An 11,248-nucleotide genomic window follows, 5' to 3' on the forward strand; every position below is an offset into this window, starting at 1 on the left:
TTAATCGCAATTCCATTTATAACATTATGTAATTTTCTGTTTTCACTAATTCAATATTTTCATATTGTACTATATTTGTCCTCATTTGTCGCTTTCCCATTTTCTCTCATTCCTAAACATAACATGAACCGAGTTATCGAGGTCCGAACCTCTGATATAGTAAAAAATTAAGTAATCATAGGGGAGATAGGTTAAGCCCAACCTCTATTCCAAAGGGGATTTCTTATAAAAGTTACCTCGTAACTGAGTCATCAACAAGGATATGGCACATTTTGTTACAATTACACAATGGTATGTTCAAGATGAGCTTAACTGATAAGATTCCAGGTAGCAAGTGAACGTTTTAATTATTACATATAATTATGACAAGTGGGAGACTTCAATCCATCATTGGCGGGCGACACAATCATTCATATTTTTTTGTTTAACAGGACGATGCCATTATCAAAATGTTAATGCGATACAGTTATGTCTATAGTTATATATGTTATTTAAAAAGAATATGCTTATCTCTGCGTGATCAAAATTGTCGCAATCGCATCTTGATGTTGACAGTTTCAATTATTGGTCCTTATAGATAAACATAGTCTTTGATTGGGCTTAGTCAGATTAAATTATTGGCTCTTTTTTAGGTGCAACATTGAAGTGGCTTCTCTACATGCATAGTTTGGCTTTGTCATGGCTCATGGCACTGTCAATTTGAAAGTGTTGTTTAAAATAGTGATTCTATATTGAAAATATCAGATTTTGAAGTATGCAAAATTCATGGGTTGTCTTTTATTAGGGATGTTGGGAAAAATGTTCACATGAAACAGAACAGAACAGGATCAAAATGAAATCAGACTTTGAGGTATGATAACACTTTCTTTAAGGAATTATTTGCCCCACAACGTTGCTAATGGTTACTGGCAAAAATCATCCAGGATACAACAAAGTATCGAATAAGAATACCAGATTCTCCAGGGTCTCTCAAGTAAAACAGTTGGAAAAGATGGCTGTATTGTTTTAAGAAAATAGTATAAAAAGTAAGTTAAAACAGACTGAAAAAATATAAATATATACTGCAGTCTTTTTGAACCGAATGCAATCTTTTGGAAGAAGTTGCATTGTCAAAAGATGCCTTCCCAAAAGACATAGTAAAAATTTGGATTAAAATAATAATAAAATATAATAATTATTTTTATTATTTTTTATTATTCCGAAATTTATAAATTCTGTAAAATTAATCTTTGAACAAGTATAACCTTTCAAAGATGTAGGAGTTATGTCCGGAAAGACATAATTTTCCAAAGGTGAAGTAGTTATGTCCGAAGGGATACAATTCTTCCAAAGGTTGTAAAAACGCCTAATAAACGTTAGCAAAATAATAAATTTCGAAATTAATTAAAAAAAATAACCGCAACTCTATTGCGAACAGTCACATTATTTCAAAAGGATAAAACTGTTATTTTATGATAATAAATTTAGGATTTAATAAATAATAAATAATAAACAAGGATTAGTGCTCATTATCATCTGCAAGCACGCAAAGTGCTAAGTGTGCCAAAAATGCCCAATCATTCATGCGCCTGCACACATGTATTGTGTGATCTAGCCACAGCCCATCGTCTTCAATTGAACAAGTTAGAAGACATCCGCACTAATATAGTGGCCCACACAAACAAAACTTTCGAATGTGGGACAAGGAAAAGCATTATTTTATTTGTTTTACAAACTAACAACCAACAAGGGATGGGCAACTGGACTGGTTCAATTTGACAATCAAACGACTAAATTGGCTCTGTTAGGCCCGCTTACACGATGACCAATTTTATTCTCGGTAAAAAAAATTTGGAGATCGGCCTTGATCGTGTTAAAAGGCCAGTTTCCAGATAGAACCGATTTTGCACTAGTTTCAAGGCTAGTTCTTAGGTTGAACTGAATTTGAAATGTTTCAAAACAAAATTCTACAAGTTTCTTGATCAAGAACTTTTACGAAAAAAAATCAAAAAGTTGGGTATTCCAGCAAAAGCAGACAACTTGGAAGCAATTTTAACAAAATAGGTTCCAAGTTCTTGATTTAAAAACAACGCGTCCTAAATCAATTACCACTATCTTTACCAATTATGGTTAGGATCAAGAAAATAAGGGGATAAGAACAGTAAGAGTACTATAACTTTCGTACGGTGCTCACTTGAGTTCGCTCATTAAGTGCCATAAATTTGAAACATCAATCACTTAAGTGCCATCAGCAGTTTGCCTCGCAGGAAAATCCAACGTGGATGCCGATTATCTTACGTTACATTGCCAGCACTGACGTGAACAATTTTTATAACTTTTTTTTTAATTTTCGATTTTTATTTTTTTTTTGAATTTTTATTATTTTTATTTTTATTTTTCTTTGATTTTGTTTTTGTGCCAGCGAGGGTCACCTGCGACCCTTGCCGGCCACAAAGGCCTATGACCCTCGTCGGCACAGAAAAAAAATCAAAGAAGAAAAGGAAAGTAAAAAAAATCAATTCTTTAAAAAATTACAAAAAATCCACGTAGGACGATTTGTCAAAAATGACACTCAATTGATTGATTTTACTCAGATGTGGCATTCAAGTGAGCGAAAAAAAAGTTATGACACTCAAGTGAACGCCGTACGAAAGTTAAGACGCTCATGTAGTTTTTATCCCCGAAATAAGGAGACAACAAAAATAAGTAGAAATGCTTACAAAATAAAAAAGATAATAGATATGGAACTTATAAGATAGATGATGTCATAAATTCAATCATGGCCAATACTTTGGAACCTGTTTTTATTTATCAAAAATGTGTCATAGGGATAATAGAGTGGAGCCCCTATTTTATGATAGTATTTGTTGTTCTCCGATGATGGTGCAATATTATTTAATTCTTCTATAATAGGAACCACGCAGAGTACATTTGAGGACCATCTCATGACATGGATTTGCTTATTTTCAATGCATGTGATGAATAGGACTCGCAACTGAACAAGTTAGAGAGAGATAAATTGGACTTAATAGGGAAAAAATATCTTGTAGAGGATGAAAATTTGCTCATATCTCGTGGTTGACTGGCTAAGTCAATATTGTGAATTAATAAGATCTCTAATTCGAGTTTTCGCGATTGTTTCATGGTCATGAAGAGCTAGCTGTTGATTGCCTTCCAATTTTGGCTAGAGATAAATTGAATTAAATAAGGTAATACTCAATTGGCTTGATTGCGGGATTTTCTCTCTTTTCTCCAACGATGGTGTCAAACTTCTTCTCTTATTAAGGTGATCGTGCCTAGATTTTGGTTTAAGAAAGAAAAAAAGATGTAAAGAGTGGATCGCTTATATATGGAGTTTATATACTCTTTAAATACATGCAATTTTCTCTCACTTATCCGTTTTTGAGATTTGTGTATATACTCTTTTTCCCTTTTTTAAATCCTAATTAACAATTCCCCAACAGGTTTCAAAGAAAAAAAAAACCAAAGAGAGCTCATCTTTGTCACACATCCCTCGAACCTCGCGACACACAACACTGACCGTCGCTAATCCTCGGCCTAAAGCCGGTCCGAATTGAACCGATCCCGGTTCGACTCGGGTCACTCGGTCAAACCGAGAACCGAGTCTAGACAGCGGTTTAATATAATAGTGCAGCGAACCACCCCCACAATATCAATAGACCGCAGTACATGGATGATGATGATCTCCGTCGTCCACGTGGCGCGATCACACGAGGGTCTTGCACTCGTACGTCTCCAGGTCCCACATCGCCGGCAGCGGCGGCGACTGTGGGCCGTACTTGGGCTGTGGTGGAACGGCCACCGCACTGCCCCGGGCACTGCATCTCCGAGTTCCCGACCCACACGAAGGCGGACCTGGGCCAGGACGACTGACACCGCATGCAGGACCCCTCCACGGTGACGTCCAGCGCTGTGAGGATGACAGTGATGGTGCCGGGGGCGGCGATGAACTTTTCGGCGAGGGTGCGCAGGTGGCGGTCCGGGAGGGACTTCCAGAGGGTGTACGCCTAATGGAGGGCCTACCTTCCGACGACGAGGTTGGAGCTGCCACACTTGGTACTTCTCGGTGGTGCGCCACCAGGAGGAGGCGGAGGGCGAAGGGGAGCGGGTGCCCGGCGGAGCCGAGGGAGCGGATGAAGTCGACGATGACGGAGTGCTGGGTGGGGCTAAAGCGCCCGTACCGGACGAGGTCAACGGTGATGTTGCCCTTCAGAAGAGCTCCGTTGTGGTACTTGAGGACGGGGGGTCGTTGCCGGACCAGGGCGGCTGAGGAGGAGCTCGACCTCGCCAAAGCCTCGCCGGCCGGCCTGTGTATAAGAATCTAGTCAATAAGTGTTGAACATTTGTTAAACAAGGTTTGTGATGAAGCGTTTGATCTTTAAAGTATCGATTGTGCATGTTATCATAGAGGACATTATACTAAAATGTGTAAGAAAACACAGGGTTTACCCGGTTAACTCCTTTTCGAAAAGTCGGACATCTGAAAAATCGCAGCCAAAACGGCCATTCATTTCTAGGGCGGCTTCTCTTTTGCAAAGAGAAAAGGCATTACTTCCACGGGTGAATCTCTCGCTCTATCCTCAAGAGAGCCATCAAGACACCAAAAAGCTGTCCGCACTCTACAGTGGCAAATGCCAATGAAGAAGTTAACCAAGATCGATCTCAGATGGATTTGCAATTGCTAAAGCATCTTAAGCGAAAGAGAATCCAGTACCCATCATAGCATTGATAGAATAAGGCCAAATTTGATTGTTGAAGTCAAGCAAGCAATGTCATCTGAAGAAAACATCAAAACGTGAATTCACGGACATTAAACAGTTGAATCTTTTAGTTAAAGTTCGCACATCAAATGACCGAACAAGCAGATTCGTCCACCCAGAGAACCATGAAGGAGAGATCCAGCAGAAGAGACTTTGACACCTCCGGCAAGTAACAGCCGCACCTCCAATTGCTCTGCTACAAGCACAAATATTTTTCAATCAGCACAGAATCAACTGCTTCACTATAACTGGAAACGATGGTGTGCGTACCTATCAGGAGTATTCTTTCTACACCAAACGGAAGTTTCCTTTACTACGACGTTCATAGAGACCAGAAGGGTCCCGATTATAGAAGTCATTACCTGAACCTCCTCGAGTACCACTATCCCTATTGCCCCCGCCAGATCGATCACCATTTCAATATGGACCATAGCGCCCACCACCACCACCTCCTCCACCTCCATACCTGTCATCCCTCCTCCATACCTACCTTCTCTGCCCCCTTCACTAGGACACTCACAGGCAAAATGCCCAGGCTTGCCACAGTTAAAGCACTCTCCACCTCCACCTCCACCACCATAGTCCCGATTAAGGCCACCTTTGCGACCACGATCATGACCACGATCACCACCTTGGTCTCTACCTGAACCTTGAGGCTAAGATTTTCCACAATGATATTTTTCCCATCCAATTCCATCCCATTCATAGCCTCAATAGCCTCATCCAGTGCTTGCTTCTCATCAAAAGTTACAAAACCAAATCCACGAGAGCGTCCAAAGAACTTGTCAACCACCACCTACATTAAAAATATTCTTCACGGAGTTAGTTTGTATAATATGATAGGAGAATTACAAATATCATCCTCAACTTTGCTCCTCATATCAAACACCCCATTCTCACATTTCAAAACCTACAATTATCATTCTCACTTTTCTTTAGTCGATTTCAAGTTGCATCTCCCACCCACACATATTTCTCAAATTACCCCATCCTCAGCGTTGGGTTTCACTTTCTGGGTGTAGATCTCAGGCATGCATAAGGGCAAATAGGTCATTTAGGTTTAGATGATGCACCATGGAGATTTTGAAATGTGAGGAGGGTAATTGATATGAAGAACAAAATTTGAGGAGGGTATTTGATATGAAGAACAAAATTGAGGATGGTTTTTGCAATTATGCTTATATGATATTAATACGCTTACTTCATCACCACATTATCATATCAAGGATAGTAATGATACCAAATAAAATTTCATCAAATTGCAGCAAAGAAGCATCTCATGTTCCAAAGAATGAGAAGCTTAGGTATCTAGAGTTAATTGATCCTAAGCATACAAACTGACCATAATGCTAGAGCAGTTATTGCCCATTCTCACTGAACTAGACCTTACTGATCAAATTACAAAATTCTGGGGAGCCACACTAGATCACAATGGAAAATACAACTTCCCACACATTTTCCATCACTAGATTTGTTCTGTCGACTGTTCTATAAAAACAGTCTACAATTTTTTAATAGATTAAACAAAACCAATTTTGTAAATAAGAGTTCAGCCAATGAACAGGGAGTATCAAATGCATTTAAGTCTCCGTTCGTTTGGCGGAAAATATTCTTTTTTTGGAAAATATTTTTCCGGAAGTCATTTTCCTGGAAAATGTTTTCCCGGAACATAATTTTCCGGTGTTCGGCGACCAATATGAAAAAGTTTCGAAAAATATTTTTCGCCGGCGACTAGCGGCGGGCGGTGGCGGCGCGCGTGGCGGCCGGCGACCGATCGCGCGGCAGACGGCCAACGTCCGGCATCCACCGGCGGCGGCGGGCGTAGCGGGCGGCCGGCGACCGACGGCAACGTCCGACGTCCGGCGGCGCGGCGGCGGCGGCGGCGGCGACCGACGGCCAACGTCCGACGCCGTCGGCGGCGGCGGGCGGCGGCCGGCGACCGACGGCCAACGTCCGACGTCCGGCGGCGGCGGCGGCGGCGGCGACCGACGGCCAACGTCGGACGTCCGGCGGCGGGCGGCGGCGGCGCCGACCGATGGCTAACGTCCGGCGACCGGACGGCGCGGCGGCCGGCGGCGGCGACCGACGGTGGCGGCGGCGGCGGCGGCGGCGGCCGGCTGCAGCGGCCGGCGACCTTAGTGAAGAAGAAGAAGAAGAAGCTCCGGAAAATGATTTCCGCTTTTGAAGAAGCGGAAGTCATTTTCCGTAGACTTAGGCTATTTTGTGAGGGGGGGAAGGAAAATATTTTCCCATGGAAAACGTTTTCCGCCCCCCGAACATCGGAAAACTCAGAAAATATTTTCCGTGAGAATATTTTCCGCCAAACGAACGGAGCCTAAGGGTGCGTTTGTTTCGTGGAAAACTCAATGATAAAGGAAAATGTTTTTCGGAAAATCATTTTCCAGCAATACATGTAGTTTTCCTTTATTTTCATGCCTAAGTGTAGAGTTTCGGGTCCAAACATCAATAACTAGTTTCGGAAAACGTTTTCCGATTCTTTTAAAAAGGAAATCATTTTCCTGAATATAAGCTTTGATAGGAAACATTTTCCGTTGACTAGGAAAACATTTTCCGTTGACTCATTCTCCTAAGCAAACCAAATGCCGGAAAATGAGGGAAGTGTTTTCCCAGAAAATATCTTTCACGAAACAAACGGACCCTAAGTGTTCAGCAAGAATAAGTGACGGGGATTCTTAGAGTCCAAAACTATCTATTGAATAAAATTGTTCAGTTAAGTCAGAGACCTCAATTCAGTATCCATCAAAACGAATATGTTTTTTCCACAAAAAAAGGTAGCACAATGAACATATTGTATCATTCACAAATTGCCCCCTTTCCCTAGCTTTAGCCAGAATTATAAACTTTTATTTGGTCCTCCTCTCCCATCATGCATCGTGTGAGATTTGATAGGATTACTGTCAACTGTTTTAAAAATTTAAGCTGTTAGATGAATTCGTGGTTTAATATGTAAATATTCTAACACTCCCCCTCACACTTTTGCCTAGTACTAAGCGTGGACATTTAATTTGGGAGGCAATTGGAGCCCAGAAAGATTTGAACTTAGGACCTCCAGCTCAGATACTATGTGAGATTTGTTGGGACCACTGCCAATTATTCATAAGCTTAAGCTATTAGATGAAGGCATGCTTTAATAAGTAAATATTCTAACACATTATAACCGCCAAATATCAACACTAAAATAAGTACAAGATTTGCTGTATCACATGATGATGGCACTCTGTGGCTTGTTAAATCCCAAAATCTCAATGAGCAACAGAGATTCCACAGCCATGTTGAGCTAAGTGGAAGTAAGAATTGCTGGACTTATCTCAATGAGCAACAGAGATTCATATAGCCGAGGCTGATCAATGAATTGGAACTCGAGTCAAGATGACATGGAAAAGGTATAGTTATTGCGAGCATCATGTTGGACTAATGTAGCAACTCAAAGGCTGGCATAATTTGGCCAGCAACATCTCTGTACTAGCGACACCTCTAGTGTTGGTTTAATTGTGACCGAAATTCTCCATAATAAAGAAAAGCTCCTAAAGTCACCAGTTCATATTTCAAAAGCAAAACATTTACAGTAGTCCACAACAGCTTTCCTTCTGACTTTACCTTTCACTTTTTTTGGCGTGTCTGATGACAAGGAACCGCACCTTCAGTGAGTAAACCCCAACTCGTGATATACAGCAGTGATAAGCCAAAGAGATATAAAAGCTCGTACTTCCAACTGGTACATGGAGTCATCGACACAGAAAATATGTGATAAAAGGTAAGTTATATGCGCCAATGATTTGTTCAACAATGTCAGCGAAACCTCTTTCTATTGCAACAAGAAGATGGTGAATAAAACTGCTTACCTTGAGGGTTAGACTTGAGCCACAATTTGAGTGTTTTGAAAGTGTTTCTCCCAACTCTTCTTGCCAATTAGGTTACAGCCTTCGCTTCAGATACAGGCCATACAATTGCTGTCTTGGTTGTAGGATTGACGCTGGCGGCAGATACTTATGGCTGTCCAAAGTTCGAGCAGAAGAGAAGACACACAGGGTTCAAATCTTACCACAAAAAATGATGAAAGCCATTTCTCCTGCACTTCTTTCCACCACATAAGAGATAATTTCTCTTTACATTTATGAGAGGACAAATTGCGTCACTCATGATAACGATACTTTTCATATGAAAAATGAACGATCCTGGGTACCTCAGAGTATAATAGCAACACAAGTGCAATGGTAAACTCACTTGATTTTCCAAAATTCTCTTCACACTCGCTGCACATTTCCCACAAGTCATTCCCTGCAGAGATGAAACAGAGACATTCAAGTGACCGCACAAACAAAACATGACATGCACCACGGAATAAAATCTTCAGCAATATAACGCAAGGAAAGTTGAACGTGCATAGACAAAATCGAAGCTGTGTAGCTTGAACATTCACATAAAGTGCGAGAGATATATAGAGAGAGGCTTACGCTGACGTGAGAATTATGACGTCAGAGGATACAGCTAAGGCTTCCTCGGCTCCATCCATGACCGATTTCGCCTTCCCATCCTCACCGTCAACTCCGCCGCCGCCTCCACGTCCACCGAAGGCACCAAAAGGAGCAGCGGAGCTCGAAATGCACTGCAAACGATACCTCGCAGACGTCGGAGGAGACAGAGACGGGGCCGAAGTGAAGCTTGGGCTGCGGATGCGGTCAGCATAAATGCAGCAGAGTCTGACGGAGCGATGAAGGCGGAAGCGAGAGTTTTGGATATGGTTGACTCCATCGAAGCTCGTCTTCGCTCTCTCTCTGTACACCTCTCAGTTTAAGCAGCCACCGGACGGAAGCGAGGAGATGAGCCTGTTTTTTTTTTTTTTTTTGATAACCCAGGAACCCCCGCACGGCCGACAGCCGGAGGGGTAAACCTGGAGTGACGCTAGCGCAAGACCCACCATCACGCGCCACACTTAAGAATCCCTAACGACTACGCTGGGGTTCGAACTCTGATTCCTTCGTGGGGGGACTAGAGCGCAAGCTAACGCAGCCGCTGTGGGCGGTAGTCGACCTGTTTAACAACATTAATCATAAAAAATGCAAAATGCTATAAATGATGATTAATTGCTATTGGTAATATCCAATATATGGTATTTATTTATGAAATATGTGAGAAAATATATAATAAGTCGATTGTTTAAGTTAATGAGATACTTTCTCACGTAGCGGGAACGTGGATGCCCAATATAAAAGAGTCACACGGAGATCACCATCAAGTCCTCTTATAGAAGATCCTTTGGCCCGGCATACTCAAACACTTAGGCTGCGTTTGGTCGTCCGGATTTCTAAACAGGATAGGACTGGATAGGATATGATAAGAAATCCTGGGATTTCTTCATATCATATCCACTGTTTGGTGGACTACGGATTTAAAGTCGGATGGGATAAATTTTTTTTTTGTTGCTATTCACGGGTTCGGAGGAGTCGGTGAAGGAAAAAAAGCCGATAATTTTTTTTGGTGAAAGCGCACAAGGTGTGGGGATGAAGATGACGGCGAGTGGAGCGTAAGGTTTCTGAAAAAATAGACATTAGAAATCCTATCCAGGTCTATCCCACCTCCCCCCTCGGATTTTTTTATCCGGGCTATATCCGGTCTATATCCGACCTTATCCTATCCTGGACCACCACCAAACACAGGATAGGATAAAACATATCCTATCCTGGCTTTTATCCGGTCGACCAAACGCGGCCTTACAGGTTGATTGAAAAGTTGTGGCTCAAACTCAATATTTCGTAACCACTGTGAATTTGATGTCTGCTTGTTGCCTATTTCCACCTTTTTTATGATAAAAGAATTTACTATCACACATTTAAGTTTTTTAAAGCCTGCATAAATTATCTAATATTTGAATTTCACTTTCAAGGTGATCGGTAATTTAAATTTTATGTATAGTTATCAAAATTTTCACCTATGCTACAATACATTAAAATGGTGCTTTCCGAAAGTAAATCCAAGGAGAGTAGTTTCCAAATTTACAGTTTGCTTGGTAACTCGATTAAGTCTTGAAAACTAAAATATTTGGCAATCAATAAAATTAAACACATTCAATAATCATGACTAGTTTAAGTTTATAAGGTTTAATTAATTCAGAAAATCACTAATTTGCTAGGTAACGAAAGGCCACTTAATTCATTCAATAGAAAAATACATCTATTGGCACTCAGAATCTTGCTAAATATTTTGCAAAAACTCATTAAAAGTTCTCCAGATTAGTTACCAAACTAGTATTATTTGGCATTCAATATTCACTTATTATTAAGCATATCTTATCTTCATTTTCAATATTGATAAAATTGAAAATTTAGTGCTGAAAAATTGAGGGCATTAATGGCATTGATCTCAACTCAAACATAAAAAATGTCAAATCCTCGGGATAATAATGACCTTGAATGAGCTTTGCGTTCCTGAAAAATATATCATATTCAAGAAAGAATAGTTATAAATTT

General features: G+C 41.0%; 1 protein-coding gene and 1 pseudogene across 1 annotated transcript; both read right to left on the reverse strand.

Annotated features, from left to right (window-relative positions):
* Positions 1-3,706: 3,706 nt before the first annotated feature.
* Positions 3,707-4,511, reverse strand: LOC115691932 (protein EXORDIUM-like 2; annotated as a pseudogene).
* Positions 4,512-4,772: 261 nt separating this feature from the next.
* On the reverse strand, positions 4,773-5,233 carry LOC115691923 (uncharacterized). The gene is made up of 2 exons (XM_030618671.2): positions 5,031-5,233; positions 4,773-4,956 (listed from the first exon to the last, which is right to left on the reverse strand). The coding sequence occupies exons 1-2, from the start codon at positions 5,231-5,233 to the stop codon at positions 4,773-4,775; spliced, it is 387 nt and encodes a 128-aa protein (XP_030474531.1).
* Between the last annotated feature and the right edge of the window lie 6,015 nt (positions 5,234-11,248).

The sequence above is a fragment of the Syzygium oleosum genome, unplaced genomic scaffold (genome assembly GCF_021117445.2).
Source record: "Syzygium oleosum isolate NSW1041296 unplaced genomic scaffold, Sole_v2.1 Sole_v2.27, whole genome shotgun sequence".
In the NCBI taxonomy this organism is placed as follows: domain Eukaryota; kingdom Viridiplantae; phylum Streptophyta; class Magnoliopsida; order Myrtales; family Myrtaceae; genus Syzygium; species Syzygium oleosum.

Coding starts and splice junctions, on each gene's coding strand:
- LOC115691923 (XM_030618671.2), bottom strand. CDS start 5,233: ATGACAGGTATGGAGGTGGAGGAGGTGGTGGTGGTGGGCGCTATGGTC. Junction 4,957..5,030: donor AGAAAGAATACTCCTGATAG/GTACGCACACCA, acceptor TTGTGCTTGTAG/CAGAGCAATTGGAGGTGCGG.